This window comes from Neopsephotus bourkii, unplaced genomic scaffold (genome assembly GCF_033783945.1).
Source record: "Neopsephotus bourkii isolate Nb327-2 ecotype Australia unplaced genomic scaffold, CSIRO-AGI_Nbou_v1 NB_1328, whole genome shotgun sequence".
NCBI lineage: Eukaryota > Metazoa > Chordata > Aves > Psittaciformes > Psittacidae > Neopsephotus > Neopsephotus bourkii.
The window spans coordinates 833,643-850,321 of record NW_026901808.1 but is presented as its reverse complement, the minus strand read 5'-3'; the positions used below and the strand labels follow the sequence as shown (position 1 = coordinate 850,321).

The 16,679-nt window shown below is 39.1% G+C and overlaps 1 protein-coding gene across 2 annotated transcripts in view; it reads left to right on the top strand.

The window, feature by feature from the left end:
* Positions 1–16,679, top strand: part of SLC2A13 (solute carrier family 2 member 13) — a 156,004-nt gene that overhangs the window by 104,837 nt on the left and 34,488 nt on the right. For both annotated transcript variants that reach the window (XM_061366238.1, XM_061366237.1), the window contains exons 5-6: positions 6,921–7,084; positions 11,908–12,028. In XM_061366238.1, coding sequence (XP_061222222.1) covers positions 6,921–7,084; positions 11,908–12,028 — 285 coding nt within the window. The remainder of the gene's footprint in view (positions 1–6,920; positions 7,085–11,907; positions 12,029–16,679) is intronic.

The window sequence follows — 16,679 nt, the reverse complement described above, 5'->3', positions numbered from 1 at the left end:
TACTCTGATTTTTAAAAGCAGAAGATGGAACCAGGTTTTCTAATATTTTTGAAATGTAATAACTGGTCCTGTGTTAGAGAATGGTGGTGTCCTACAGGAGGGACTAGCACTCAAGCAGTCTTGTGCAGAGTAGAACCTTGAGACAAGCTAATTGTGGTGGTTTGGGTGCTGCCAGTCTGTCGGGCATAAGTGATAGGGCTTGAGGTACTTTTCCAGCATGCGAATTGAAGAAAGGCAGTACACATGCTAAAGGGGAAAGCAATCAAGTTGTGTGATTTCAAGCAAGAGGCTGTCTGCATAACTTTCAGAAGTTAAATGGAAAGATGACTAGGAAGTTTACAGTCAGGTTGGGTCAGAGGAGAGCAGAGAATGTGAGGAAATCATACAAGAGCTGACAGAACTGGTATGGCTGGACAGGTTTTCCCAGTCTGTCACTATATTGATCTTCAGAGGCTGGTTGAGGTTGTCCAGTGCTCCCTTTTTCAACTTGACTGTTAATGTTCTGAGGTTTTTAATTTTTAAGGAATCTGAAGGCTGTAAACTGATGATGGGATAGTCCTGGGACTGATTGTGAATCACAGTAGAGAAATGGTTCTTTGCAGCTTTTGTAATCAGCTTTATTATATGCCAAATGCCAAAGATAAGGTTAGTTCTTATTCTTGCTGTGACTTTACATTTTCATTATCCATAGCTAATGGAGATTCAGCATGAGCAAAGTTTTGCCTGACAAAGGTAATTCCCATTGAAAAGTAGATCTGTGTTCAGATATTTCATAATATCAGTGATCCTATTGATATTAATAATTTGTATTACAGGAGTTCAGGAAGGAGACATCAAGTTTGTGTTTCACAGAAACACAGACTGGTTGTGGTTGAAAGGGACCTCTAGAGGTCATCTGGTCCAATCTATCTGCTCAAACATAGGGGTTAAAAAGCAAGGTAAGAGATAAAGCAGACATGATTGAAGATGTAGACAGGGAAGCAGCAGAATTTTAATAGCTGCCCAGGTCTCCAAACTGGTCTGAATGCAGCTTCTGTGGTGGAAATTGTCACATCTCCCTTATCACTGTAGTGTGCAGATCATGACACTGGGACATCAAACCACATTATCCAACACTCCGATAGTATCACCAAATTCTGCTATGTTGCTCCTCAGTATTTATTTCAAACAAGTCTAACCAAGGGATATTTTTACTTTGCTGCTTCTACAGCACCTTGACAATGTGATTTTTTCCCTTCCCCACCTATCCTGGTTTCAGCTCTAACAGTTATTTTTCTTCCTAGTAGCTGGTGCAGTGCTGGTGTTTGGTTTCAGTCTGAGACCAATGCTGATAAGACACGGAGTGTTTAGTTGTTGCTAAGTAGTGCTTACTCCAATCAAGGGCTTTTCAGTCTCTCAAGCTCTGCCAGTGAGGAGGGCACAAGAAGCCAGGAGGAAGCAGAGACAGGACACCTGACCCAAACTGGCCAAAGAGGTATTCCATACCACAGCACGTCGTGCCCAGTATATAAACTGGAGGAGTTACCCAGAAGGCACCAATCACTGCTCAGGTTAGGCTGGGTATTGGTCAGCAGATGGTGAACAATTGTATTGTGCATCATTTGGGTTTATCATGGTTTTTTTTTTCCCCTTTCAGTTTTTTATTCTGTCCCCTCATTACTTCCCTTATCACCATTATTATTACTACTAGTATTAGCAGTATTATATTGTACTTTAGTTATTGAACTGATTTTATTTTAGCCTGTTAGGTTTACAGTCTTTCTATTCTCCTCCCCATCTTGCCCAGGTCAGGGGAGAAAGCAAGGGGTGAGTAAGTGGCTGAGTGGTTCTGAGTTACTGGCTGGGTTTAAATCACTGCAGCACCAGGCTTCCTGTGGTGCTTAGCAAGGCAATAACATCCCGCCTGTCAGAAAGTCTCCATACCTGGAGCATCTGCTGCCTTTGGCTCCTTCCAGATATATCAACTTCTTCCTATCTTGTTTTCATTTACAGTACTTTGGCTTCTAATTTCCTATGTGCTGCTCTTGCTCTCTCTCATTCTGTTTCTGTGAGTATGTCTGCACAGACGAGTTGCCACAGTTTAACATGTTGGTGAAGCCATGGTAATTCTGCAGGCAGTCCCTGTCAACTTAAGCTGTCTTGATTAAATCCTTTCATAAGGTAGGTATAAATGGGTGGGACAGGCAGATGCAAGCGTGCTCTGTCTACAAGCCTGCTTTGCTGTAGGTGTTCTCAAGCTTGTAGAGTCCATCTTTCAGTAAATTGCAATTACATGATGTGCCTGGCCTCTTTCCAGCAGTGTTAATACCAGTGGGAGTTTCCTGGCTTGTGCACAGTTCTTGTTTCTTCAGCACCTCTGAATCTTCAGAAGTGCCAGGCATGATAAGATTATTGTGTTCAAGCTGCAAACGAAAAGCTAAAGAGGAAGGAGCGTACATGCGCAGGATTTAAACCAGTTAGTAACAACATTACTATTACACAAACTAATTTTCAGTTCTTCAGGAAAAGTTTATTATGTACAAATTTACATCAGGCCTTTAAGTAAGTGGAGTATGTAGGAGCATGGGACCTTTCCCCAGCCCTTTAGCAGCAAGCTAAGCCTGCTAAGGCTGAGCTGCTGCAGGGCTTCTGTATTCCCTACCATGGCAATGCTGCTTGTTGGGCTGTTGTTGTTCAGATTAGCAGAATATAAAACCACTATGATCTTTTATCACCCAAAGGTGAAATGTGAAGGATGGTTTAACCCTTTTTCCTTGTTGTCATTTGGAGGTATATATATTCAAATCATACGTCAGAACAACAAGCTATCTTGGAGAATGTTACAGCTGTGTTTACAGGGATGTGGGATGGTTTGCAAAGGGAGGGAAACATGAACCAAATTAGAAGACTTGTAAGTTCAGTGGGATACTTCTGTTAGTGTGAAATTTGAATTATTATGTATTAGTCCCTCAGATATTTTTGGGTTTTTTACAAGATGGTGTCTGTCCAGCATCCCTGTTGGCATTGGCATAGTCTCCTCCTAATGCAGCTCCCTGGCTTATAGGTGTCACTAGGACTCTATATTCCATGTGTATATGAGCTGTAATGTATTTCTCTTCTTAAAATAACTGCATTTTGTCTGCTGCTCTGCAGCAGGAGTGAGGTGAGTCGGGGCTGTGAGCAGGAGGCTGTGACTGGGCTTCCCTTGGTCCAACAGCTCTGCTGCTCAGGGCATGGGGGCTGCAGCACGCTTTGCACATTGGCTGGTAACACTGCATGCCTGGCCCAGCCTGGACACATCTGGTTCAATTCCCATGCTGGAAATCATCAAACTTGATGGGAATAAGCTTTAGTAATTTCTAACAGAGCAGAGAAACAGGTTGAAGGAGTAAATGAAATACAATTTTGTGACTATGGAGCATGTTTTATTATGGGTACTTTTGTCCATCTTAATCCAATTATTGTAACATATAATAAAGTGGTAGAGGAGAGGGTGAGGATCTTTGTTCATGCACAGTATCAGAAAATGAGCATGTAAACCTGTTAAAATTGCTGCCAGTTTGGATTTTTTCAGGTTTTAATGATTTTCTTATTGGCTATTGCATTACTTGCCGTTTCATTTTGTGTTATTTCAGTTGAGTTGAGAAAAAAAGAGGGTTTTGTTATCTCTAGGCAGTAATTTTCTTGAACCGTGTAGTTTCAGTAGTTGGACAGTGATTTCCAAAGCATTGTGCTAGAAAATGTTAAGCCCTGGCAAAACAGTGCCAGAGTGCTCTATTTTTGTTTTCTTAAAAGCAAAAAGGTAAATGTTTTCAAGATGTTGAAAGGTACTTCTGAGTTACTGAGATTTATCCACTAAGTTTATGAGAATTACATGTTATGTCTGAAAGTGCTGAGATGGACAGAAATTTTGTTGGAGTAGACCTGGTGTAACAGATGGGCTGGAGCCATCCCTTATGAAGGATGGGGGCACTCAAAGCTGTGACAGACAAGCATTTTTTTGGGATTGATTGCTGCGAAGCCTGGCGTGGTGGGCTGCTTCCCTCTGCTGAGTGAGCCAGCCTGGGAGCCCTGATGCATCTGGAACTGTCTTTAAGATCTGCTTGGCGGGGGAAATTACCCTTTTCTTTAAACATTGGATGTTGTTGCTTTCAGAAACCTGACTTTTTAAAGGAGAAGAGGGAGAAAAGTCTTTGGGGTTGCTTCATTTCCTCCAATACTGTGCATTTTCAGTTATATGGTCAAAGGGTTAGTCTGAGGATTCTTGAATGTGGAAATGTTTCAGGTTTTCTTTTCTTTTTTATGTTTTAATGTACATCTCAACAGAACAACTTTGTAAGTCCTTAGAAAATGAGCAATATTAAGATCTTTTTGTATGTTTCCAACTCATTTCCTTTGTGTGGCTTTGTAATTGTCTGTATTTATTTGCTTTCTAAGTTATTGGACTTGCTTAAAAATTTCGAGATCACACACGTGCTGTTGTCATTTTCCTTACATTTTAGAAAATAAGCCAGGACTGCACAACTTTGTCACTGGAATTGCATTCCCTTCAGGAGCTGCAGTATTCACTGTGGTTGTATAATATCACAACCTGACCTTTTCCTGCCACACAGTTTTTTCCTTGCCAGGCAGAAACTAAAAAGACCTGTCATCTTCTTACATTGCTAGGCAGTTAGGGCTACACAGGTTGGCATAAAAAATGGGCACAGTAAAATAAGTAAACATAAGCAAATACATTTAGTAGTTATAATCTATGCAAGTGTTCTTTTAATTTTTTGACATTGGATTGCTGTGCCATAATAAACACCAGCATCATTGCCCAGCACCCAGGCTTTGGTAGCTTGGCATTTGAATTTGCAGAATCTAGATTTCCCTGGTTTGTTTTCCATAGAAACGAAATATGTTGTTTATTTATGGATAAGCAGTAAGCTAGTTGAGAATATGTAACTAGTGAGTGCAGTAAGCAACCGTAAGGAATGTTGGGTGCAGAAGGTGCCTGTTCATATATACGAGGCTGTAAGCATCTATGTGCTTTTATTCTTTATTCTTTCCTGGGTTTTAACCATATAGAATCCATACATTACACATTGCTGCTGACAACTAACGATTGCTTGGCTTCACAGTAGAATGGGATTTTGGAAAGTTTTAGAAGTGTGCAGTTAAACGTGGCCTCCTGAAAGGCCACCTTGCCTTGTGGAAGTACATAGGAGTTTCATAGTGGGTTTCAGTAGGCCGAGACTTGAAATTGGTTTTTATTTTCCTACTCTTAAGGAGAAAAAGAAAGGGGTATTGAGAGATTGGGGACTGGATGATTCTGATGACTAGAACAATGTGATACAATCTTGACAAGCAGTTAGCAATTTAATTTAGAGAGCCTTAAGAACTGGGGATGCATTAACTCAGATTTAATTCAGATGATGTCTATCCTTTATGAATCTTTTCTCTCCAAGATTTGCACCCTTGCTGGATCTCAGCATGCAGCTCTTTCAGATGGACTGAGCCTGGACTGGGCACTGCAGTTACTATTGGGCAGGCAGACCATAGAGCCAGGCTCAAAACCCGTGTGTATGTAGATACTCAGTTCTCAGTACCAACAGTTTCCCTCTGGAAGTCCTCTCCTACCATACCACAAGTTGTGTAGGCGTGGCCTCAAATGGCTATACTAATGGGGAAGAGGAGCAGAGGAAGGGAGCTGGGAAGATCCAAATACCTTGTCTTAGCCAGTGGGCAAGGTGGTAATATCCAGCCATAGGTACAATCATTTCCATCTGGCATCATCTAAAATGACTCAAGCACTTTTGCAAGTAGTCACTTGAGCATGTTGTCCATCATGGATTATTGATTTGAAATAAAAAGTGGTTTATACTTAGAACAGAAAAACGTGGACTACTAAGATTTCTGAGGGTAACACATCTGGGCATTAAGACAACAAGGGGACATTTAAAGCAAGCTGCCTTTTGAACAGGAAAAAAAAAGAAGGGAAAAAGTGAGCTTTGACATTTTTAATGTGATAGCCTGTAGGCTGCTGGGTATTTGAGGACTTGAATATCAGTATTTCAATCAGCACAAATTAATAGAACAAGATGAAAAGGGCTTCTACAGGAGGAACAAAACTACTCAAGTGTTTTCTTGGAGGTTTATTTAGCTCTCCCTGAGAACACAGGCATGATGTCTGTGTTCATTTGAGCTCTCTGAAAAATGGCAGGTGGCTTCCTTTTTCTTCCCTTTTTGTTTTGCTCAGTTGATTTATTTATGAGTTACTGTTTGCGTGAAATGATTGATTCCTTTCAGAGAGGTAGAAAATTCTGACATGCTTCTGTTGGGAGCATATTCATATCCCTGCAGCATGATGCTAAGGCATTTCAAAGCAATCGTGTTCTGGTTAAGACAAAAGTAGCACAAGAAAGAGGGTTTCAGGTGCATCAGTGGCAGTGAAGTAAACTTGCAAAACCTAAAACCAGGAGGTTGTGTCACTTGCAGTATGTTGGATGCCATAGATTAACTCTGCCTGACCTTTAACAGAAGCAAAAACATTTGATTTTCAAGCTGTCTTTCCCTAGACAGTGCACAAGAGTGCTAAAATCCCACATTTTGGCAGAAGAAAGAGCACGAAGCAACAGCTGGATTTGAAAGCTGGATTAATGTAAGATAAAAACACAAACCCGATTTCTAGCAGGATATTATTGAACACTGAAATTCTAACCAGCCAAAAGAATGGCAATTCGTCTCCTGTTGTCCTCCAGTCAAAACTTTATTCAAGCACAAGTTATGCCTAGGTTATGACTGATTTCCAGGGTAATTGGGTGTCAGCCTGTGGCTGCGTTATTCAGGAAGTCACACTTCATATTTGTTATAATCTTTTTTGATTTAAAATCAGGAACTATAACATGAGCCAAATTGAAATTAACGGTGTCGGTATTTGTCTCTCCCTCTGATTGCAGGTACTACAGTGCTACCATTTTGCAGATGTCAGGAGTTGAAGACGATAGGCTTGCAATCTGGCTGGCTGCACTGACAGCGTTTATAAACTTCATTTTTACTCTAGTGGGAGTCTGGCTCGTTGAAAGAATGGGTCGCCGGAAACTTACACTTGGTAGTTTAGCAGGTGAGTGCTTAATTAGTGTACAGTATTTTATCATCAATAAAATTAAAATAAAGTAATGCCAAATAAATGCTAATAAATTTAAGAGATTTTTTTCAAAGTAGTCCTCTTTAAACGAACGATGTTCATCCCATCCTCTCCCTGAAATCATATGGCTTTTTCAAGACCTCCAGTATAGTGCCACAGCTAAAGGCTAGCTTGAAAAAGAGGATTAGCATGTCATTTTTTCAGGTGCAGTTTTCTCCTTCAAGCCGTGGGTGACAAAGTTTTTCTTTAGCTTGTTAATGCTTTTTTGTTATAGTATAAGGACTCAAATACTTGTAACCTCACAGGTGGTTAGTTTTTAAATCTCATGTGCCTATATGTGATACGTAGTTTCTGGCTCATTAATTGGAATTCAGAACATCTTATCAAGCATTACTGGAGAAAGCATGTTGCACATAGCCAGTGGGGCCCTTTTAAAAAAATTATGCAGTTATTTGAAGAGCTGTCTCAAATACAATACAGTAAATTCTGTACTTACACTAATGTGGTTTTAACTCATCTCATACTAAAAGAGAGAATTCTAGAATTGTAGATTTTGTCCAAATATTCAAACACTGAAAACTCATCAGGCAGCAATCTCTTGGAAGCAGGAAAAGGCAGAGCAAGCAGCCTTGCCCACGCTCAGCTGCATTCTGCCATTTACCAGTAAGTCCTTGTTTGCTACTGCATTACATTCTTAGTCTGCCAGAAGTGATCTGTGACTGATACCTGCCTCTGACTGAAAGGTTCAGACGTTTCCAAGAACAGTTCCTGCTCCTCTTGAAATAGTGTTCACAAGTGTTTAGCTGAAAAGGTTTAATGTCTCCATATTTTGTTCTGTTGTTGCTGTCAGGTATCCAAACTTCCAGTTAATGCAACACAGCAGAGTAGAGGACCACCTGCCAAGTTGCTGGCCATCTGCAGTTCCCAAGGGATGAGAGTTAATCAACACTCATGGTATTTGAATGCATTTATATAGGCAGAACAGAGACAGCACAGTGCAGTGTCTGGTTTGATACACAGTTACCCAAATCTGTAAATCAAAACATGGAGTTTGGTGGTCCAAATTATAATAAATGTGTATTTGTTTGTTACCATCTTGGTTTGGAGTCAAGAAATAAAGGGGTTTTCATGATCCAAGTTCAGAAATGTCTCCATGACAGAGGAGATTGGAAAAGCACATTTATCATGTTTTGAAAAATAGAGACAAAATCTCAAATCGCTACTTTTATCACAGTCTACCTCCAGATCAGTTAAAATACATCATCTCTCCTGTAAGTTCTTCTGTGCCCCCAGGCACTGCCAAGTTTTTCAGAGAGGAAGGACCCAGTTCTGTACCATTCCTTATGCTCAGTGACTTATTATGTAGTACTCATCTGCTTTCTTGTCTTCCTGCAAAATGGATCTCTCCTGACAGTGCACTGGTACTTCTGGTACTACCTCTCCTTTATAATCTATTGGGATGGAGTATTTATATATATATGTATATATATGTATGTATGCATGTATGTATATATATGTATATGTGTGTGTATATATGGCCCAAATAACTTCAGAACTTTGGCCAGCCCCTCAGGAGTTTATTGCTCTTCTGGACCCAGCTGTATAGGTGTGATTCCTATGTGGACTTACACAATGACAGAACTGTTAGCTTTTTGGCTCTAGTTAACATACTCAGATGCCATACATTTAAAAAGTAGGTATGTCTCTTACAAAGCATTTTAGTCATAGAATAAAAGAGAATATAGAAATAGGGCACAGAATTAACAAAGGGATATAATAGAATTAAGGGTTATTTGTTTGTGATGTTTGGACACAAAGTGATTGGTAAAAATCATCTGTCTTCTGTGGTCAGTCTCTGGCTGTCAGCAGCATCGCTTGAGCCATGCTGCATTGCTTGCTGTGGTCTTTATCACAGGTCCCTCCTGAAGGAATATACAATAACAGTAATGAAATCACGCTTCATCTGTCTGTACTATTTAGAAGTTTCTAATGCAGTGTTTGAAACTTTGATCTACGTTGTAGTGGATATGATGTGTTTTCCTTAGCAAGAGGGCTGTTTAATAAAATGATTACTAAAACTGATGATGGATTTGTTTTGCATGATGAGTTTTCTCATGGGGTAAGCTTCTATTTGACTGTTCTACTTTGTTTTTTTTCTAAGGACATTGACTTCCATGCAGAGTTATTACTGGCTGCTTCTTTGCTCTTTGGAGAAGCCATGTATGCCCCAGTCTCCTCTTACATAAAAATAAGTCAAAATTACTAACTTTGCCTGCTGCTGCAACAATTTGGGTTGGTTTTTTTTGTAAACATCAATAGATGTGATGTTTATTAGATGATAACCTACAAGAATAATCAGTAGAGAGATAGTAACATTAAGATTTTTATTAAAAGCCAACATACTGTGATTTAATTTGTGAACTCCTGCAGCTTCTCCTGCTTTCTGATAACATTTGGGAAGAGCTATTTTAAATTGAATTTAATGTACCTTATTATTAGCAGCTTTTGAAAAAGTGAGCCTTTCAGGTCAGTGCAGAAGCACAAAACCCCCAACAAACACAAACCAAAAAAGCCCTACATCATTTTAGTTCTCTTTACTACAGTTACTCTTTCTTCTTAGTTTGCCATCCATTTTATGTCTTGGCAGTGTTTCATTATCTTTCTTCTGCTCTTCAGTTAATTTCTTTCTTCTAAGCTGTTAATTGGGAAACATGCAGGGATTTTGACAAGTGCAGTATCCATTTTATTTGTGTTTTCCTTTTTCCACTTCAGAAATTGTCAATTTGAAAGCATGATGGTACTTAAACAAAATGTATCTCTTCTTTTTGTAACAGAGAGGATCTAAAATATCTTCAGGATATTTCCATATTTCTTGTTTGTTTGTTTTTTCATCTCAGCTAATGATGTTCTGTAATTGCATGGTTTTGTTTGTCATAGAATCATAGAATAGTTAGGGTTGGAAAGGACCTTAAGATCATCAAGTTCCAACCCCCCTGCCATGGGCAGGGACACCTTGCTCTAAACCATATTACCCAAGGCCTCGTCCAGCCTAGCCTTGAACACTGCCAGGGATGGAGCATTCATAGACAAACTTGCCACAGAATGAAAAGTTATAATAAACTTCATTTGCCAAGGTTAAATATGCTGGTTTTTTCCAAAGAAGTTAGACATTTGCAGAGGTGCTGGAAGTGTTAATGTATTTGGTTAACTTGAAAGACAGACAAAGCATATATAGAATGAATATAAATATGATTATAGGCCCTTTCTAAGGATATTTGCTGTCTGGTTTATGGCATTTTGAAAGTACAGTAAATCTAGTGCAATATCCAACCTGCCCAGAAAACTGGGATTATTATTACTGTACCTACTAGCCATAGCAGTACAAAGCCAAGTCTAGAATAAGCTGAAATCCCATTTTATGGTCTGTAGGTGCATTTCCACATATAGTTTGTGATTGAGTTTAAAGTTTCAGTGGCCTCGGTTGAGGCAAATGTGTGGTCCAGTTACCTGTAGTTCGTATGTATGCCTGTTAGCCATGACTGCTGCACAGACACATTCATGAATAATTTTATTACAAAGTTCTTGGTACTTAAGTTATTATTTATGTCTCAGAAAAAGTTTTTCATGTACTTGGTGGGTTTGCCACCTAGAAAACTCTCGCTTTTCTCATTAAAAACAGCATCTAACCCACCCCTGAAACTGTCAATCAAAACATCCCCTCTGCCCTTCACCCACCAAATGCAGTATCCTTAATTTGCCGTCAGTCATTTAGCTAAATCATGCACACTTCTAAATGTGTGCTGCCTGGGATGTGCTTCAGTGCTTTGTGCATTGGGTTTTGTATGGTAAGGGTAATGTTAATTAGAGTATTGGTAACTAACTCACAAATTATGTTATTACTATTTCTGTATTTTAGATCAGTCTATACATGTTACATGTGACATGCCACATAAATAGTATACAAACAGGTATACAGGGTATTTTGTATGATACAGCACTCAATGCCTCATCAAGTGGAAAACTGTAAAGGTTTTATAAGTTAGTTTGAGATAGTTGCATTAGTGAAGTATATACATTTTCATTAAAGTAATGCAGTGTGACAACTAAGGTAGGAAAACCATGAGCTGTTCTAGTGATGGCCTACTGCGCAAAGTATGAACCTTTTTTGCCGTCTTTCCTCCCGTCATTTTGCCCAGTTTGTGCACAAGGAATTTGTTGGGGGGGACAAGAGCCAATACGTGGAAGGGGGCTTTTTCCTAGCAGATGTTTGGTGAGTTCTTTGAAACAAGATCAGAAATTGCCGTTGGGCATTTTGGTGGTATTTTAATGAAAAATGAAATTTCTCTCTTTTCACAAAGGCAAGCAGAGTCACTGAAAAGGCTGATGCTATTTTCTATTTTATAGGAAAGACTGCAAGTCTGGGTGTGGGAAGGGGGAGAGGTGTGGTGATTTCAAAGACACCATAAATTTTACCTTTGCAGGATTATTTTCAGCATCAAAAAGAATAAATCCCTTCATCTGTGCAGTCTTCAGTTCCACATTTAAAGAAAAAAAGTCCCAGTGTATTGATTTAATATCTGGATATTAAACTGGATGCACTTTACTTTAACATGTAACCCAATTCAAAATGTGGATGTAGCAAAGGGTATTTTTCTTAGGTTCTCGTCATAACTCCTTAGTGAATGCTGTATGCATGGTAATGGAGTGCCTTGCTTTCCCAAGCATAGTTCAGTTCAACAGAGAATTATTTTGTGTGCTCTGAAGAAAAGTATCACATTGTTCTTTATCTGTATTTTTAGGTACTGCTGTAGCAATCCTTATCCTAGCTTCGGGATTTTTGCTATCAGCTCAGGTCTCGCCAAGGATCACACTTAATCCATCAGATCCTTCACATCAAAACTCTACCTGCACAAAATACAGGTGAGATTTCATGATCATTCATGCAGTCTTCTTCAAGATTGTGTGCAATTAGTTCTGTTTTACAAGCTAGTGTAATAGACTCAGTCTGGTACAAGGAACTATGCTAGATACCTAAAGTTAAAATCCTACCTTTCCTCCATACAGAAAATTAGACTTTTTGCTTAAATGCTCTGAATAATTCTTTGGACAGAAGTTTCATTGATACTGTGCAGTATCATAGAAATGGTTTTTATGATTGCAAATCTTTTGGGTTACAGTAAGTGTGCGTGTCCATTAAGGTAGCCTTAGAGCTACTACAGTCTTGTTTGTTTGTTATTCCCTCAGATCCATGTTCCTCTGCACAGATTAATTCCGGCTTCTACAATAACAGTGAAGATAGAACAGACTAGTGACTAAAGAACACGGTCACAGTCCTAATTAAAAAAAAACTCCTAGGGCTTGAATACTGCATTCTGAAAGAGCTGTGCTGAGCAAACGGAGTTACACGTAACCCATAGGGGTTTGCAGAAAGCAAACCAGTAAGATATGCTGCAAATGTCAAGTAAAATATTTCCATTTGGAGTAGAGATGTACAATATTGTAGTTGATCAACAGACAAAAGATAATCTATGAATCAGGAAAAAAAAGTTATGTGTCACAAGGACATAATGGAAATAATGAAAATCCAGCAGGACACCCGAACACTGAAATCCACTTTGCCTCCTCGTAGGTGGAAGTGGGTGGGTGTCTTGCTTAGGAAAGGCGAGGTGAACACTCATCTGTGTGCCATCCTTACATCAAACTTCATTTTCATACTCAGCCCATGTGAGATTGTTCAGATATTTGCAGTGTGACTACTACTTTGATTTTAATCTTTTCAGCAATTGCAATCTGTTACTCATCAAGGCCACAGAGAAGCTCAGAGGTAAATTCAAGAATCAAAAGCACCATCCCCAAATTTGTCATCTTAGAAATGAAAAGATGATGTAGCCATTTCTATTATTCTGACTACTCAGAACTCTATGAACATGTTCCTCCTTTTACCAGGGACGTGCTTGTTCTGGAAGGAGATCCTGATCAGGGCATGTGCACTAGCTACCCTACCACCTTTTCGCAATCTGCAGAGAATCAAGGATGTGACTGTCCCACTTGACCTTTCTCAGGGACATTCACCCATTTCTGGAAAATTGTGATTGTCCTGTTGCTACGTATTCTTCGTCTTTTTGTTTCCTTTCATTCATATGTCTGTCTCACTGCACTTCTTGAGACCTGGTCAGCTGTAGAAAACATGCGGTGAACTTTTTCTGCTTAAGCAGTATTTTTCACCTCAGTTACTGTATGAAAATGGTAACTTTTGTGTTAATCTTAGGGAAATGGTACCTGTCCACAAGAATTTTATCATAGAATCATAGAATAGTTAGGGTTGGAACGGACCTAAGTTCATCAAGTTCCAATCCCCCTGCCATGGGCAGGGACACCTCGCTCTAAACCATATCATCCAAGGCCTCGTCCAACCTGGCCTTGAACACTGCCAGGGATGGAGCATTCACAACCTCCCTGTGGGCAACCTATTCCAGTGCCTCACCAGCCTAACAGGAAAGAATTTCCTCCTTATATCCAATCTAAACTTCCCCTGTTTAAGTTTTAACCCATTACCCCTTGTCCTATCACTACAGTCCCTAATGAGGAGTCCATCCCCAGCATCCCTACAGGCCCCATTTTTCTCAGGCCATTTTCTCAGATCCCTTCTCAAACTGATTGTCTGCAGAGTTTCTTTAAAATAATAGAGGCAGTGCCAGCTGTGCTGGACACACAGGGGCTCTGTTGTTCATCTCTGAATTAGTCACCCTCACGTGGTTAATGTTCCTAAGCTCATTGTACAAATACACATTACTGAGATAAAGACACCAATATATAGTACTCTTACATAGCAGTTTTACATGATAGCTAATTGGCAAGAATTCTTTGTAAATTTAGCAAAAGTATAAGGTTGTGCTCAGTCCTGAAAACCTTAGTTAATGTAGTAACTGAAGATGGCTTTATTGTATTGAATAGCCTTAGGATCCATATGATAAGTATATTAGTTATTTTACTTGAGTTAACTCCTCAGCAATCTGATTTATCTGCAGACTGGACATCAGTATTCTTCGTGCTGTTACTGTATCATAGAACCAGTGTTTTTTAAATTATCATTTTCATTTTTTGTTTCTAATATCAAAGTAACTGAGTCACTGGTCATTCTGATAACCCAGAATTCCAATAATAAATATAGTAATGTGTTTCTGCTATTAAGGTCAGAAAATTTGGGGTATATAAAAAGATAAAGAGTATTTGAAGATACTTTTGCTGGCTCTTACAAAATGTAATTAAAATTCTTACAGACAGTTTATGTTCTAGAACTGTAAAATGACCTTGACATAGTCTTGAAATTATTAGTAGATAATATAAGCTTATATGGCTTGGTAATAATTTTCCATTTGCTGGCGTGTTTCTCCTATGAATCAAAGCTTGTGATTCAATTTAAAATTTGAAGGGATAGGAAGGAATAGGTCAGATCTATGTAGTAAGCATCTTTAATGTGAATGAGGAAAAACTCTTCCCATCAATTTAAAACACGAAGATCTAAAAAGTGACTTTCATGAACTATAACATCTGTGAGTGTAATGCATATGCTGTGGCACTGTTAACATTTCCACTTTCTCTTTGAATCGAGCTCTGCATTACTGAAGGAACAAGGTGTCATTCATGTAATAACCTGTTAACTCTTACACACATCTCTGCTAATATTTCTAAGGCTTTGCTGTTTAACAAAAGTTGGAACAATGCCTACGGAATTATTTTGTAAAATCTTCCAAAGTGATGGTGTTATACTTCATGTGAGCTGCAGGTTTTAGTCACACAAGGATGATTTTAATCCAGGTCGAGCAAGGTTTGTACCTCATCTGCCTAAAAGCTCAGAGTCTTATCTATGTGTAGGGTCTCTTTGGAAGAGTAGGTTTAAAACCAAGCATTTTACAGAGACTGTCATCATGTTCAAAATAAAGCCACATGTAAGACAGTTGTTTCTGTTATTTATTATCCGTGTTAATCAGTTCCAGACAGAAATCAGGAAGCTGTTGTGCTGGAGGCTATATAAATTCAGGAAAGAAAAAGATCATCAAGGACAAGAGATAATTGATACCTATATGCAAGTAGACTGTGAATATGATACTTTTCATGTGGTGTCAGCATTCCAGGACAGTCTGTTGTCAAGGAGCTTATAGTAGTAGTGGTATAGATGATCTAAGGACTTGAGCAACACAAGGTTTATCGAGAGTAGTTTCTGTCTAGGACTCTGGTAGGTAGGAAAAATGGATGAGCCATTGGGGTCCTCTTCAGGTCTAAAGCAGAAGTAGCAAACATCAAGAGGCTGAAAACAGTCACTCTAAGTATAAATAAACTATGTTGCTTATTTGAGGTATTTGAATCTTTGGAAAAGAAGGTTTAAGGAAAGTTTAAAGATTTAATGCATTTGTATATGGCTGGCATACAGAGAAGGCCAAGGATTCAGTACTGGTCTGGAACTCTTACCTGGGAAGGAGTCACTGAAGAATAGTTTCAATAGACTAGATGGAGCAAGAGCGTGATTTGAAGATGAGAAGGGGTTGATCATATTTGAATGTAACTGTAATTTAGATCTTTCAGCTGGGGCTGGAGGGAGAGGCATTCTCTGGCTATAAGAATACAATCACAGAAACAAGGAAAACTTGATTCCAGTCTGTTATTTTTCTGTAAGGAACTGGAAAGCAACTATACCACATGCTAAGGGAGATAGAGGATTGTGTGCATAACCAGTCTTGAGAGCAAGGAGTAAACCTGAGATGGTTTTTATTCTTCCTACAGTTCTGTGAGGAAAACTTTTTTCAGGAATATGAGTATTTGAATCAGGCAGAGCAGGAGCAGTTAGTTCAGCAAGCCACAAATGTGACCGGAGTGGTGATGAAGACCAAGACATGGACAAACTGTCTTGCATACAATATCCCAAGTTGGAAGAGACCCATTAGGATCATACAAGTCCACTTGCATGTTATGAGTGTATCAGATTTTCACATATAACTGCTACTTCACATACATTGTGCAGCATGTGCTCAGTGAAGATGATGAAAGCGAAACAAGTGGAAAGGGTCTGTCCCCAAGAAATGTCTGTATTTGTGGATAATTTTATACTCTGAGTGTTCATGCTGCCCATGTAGTAGAATATTATGAAATCGGGTGTTACATTCTGGAAAAGGGCTGCAGAATCCATAATACACAATCAATCTCAGTTTGTATTTCTGTAATTGGATGATAGGAACATATTGGTAGAGTTGTATAATTGAATAACAGCATATGAAAGGCAAAGTTGAAAGCTCTTTAAAATGTGGCAAAAGTGGAAATTGAGGAAATGTGTTCTAATGAGCAATTCAGAAATTGAGGTTCAGCTTAAAAAAAGACAAAATAGTCTGACAAAAAAGAGAAATGTCACTTGCAGAGCCAGGTGCCCTGGGTTCAGCAGTAGCAGTCATTTTTCTCCTTCTTAGTAGCTGGTGCAATGCTGTGGTTTTGACTTTCAGCCTGATAACAGTGCTGATAACACCGATGTGTTTAGTTGCTGCTCAGTAATGTTTACTCTGACCAAGGACTTTGTGAGTCT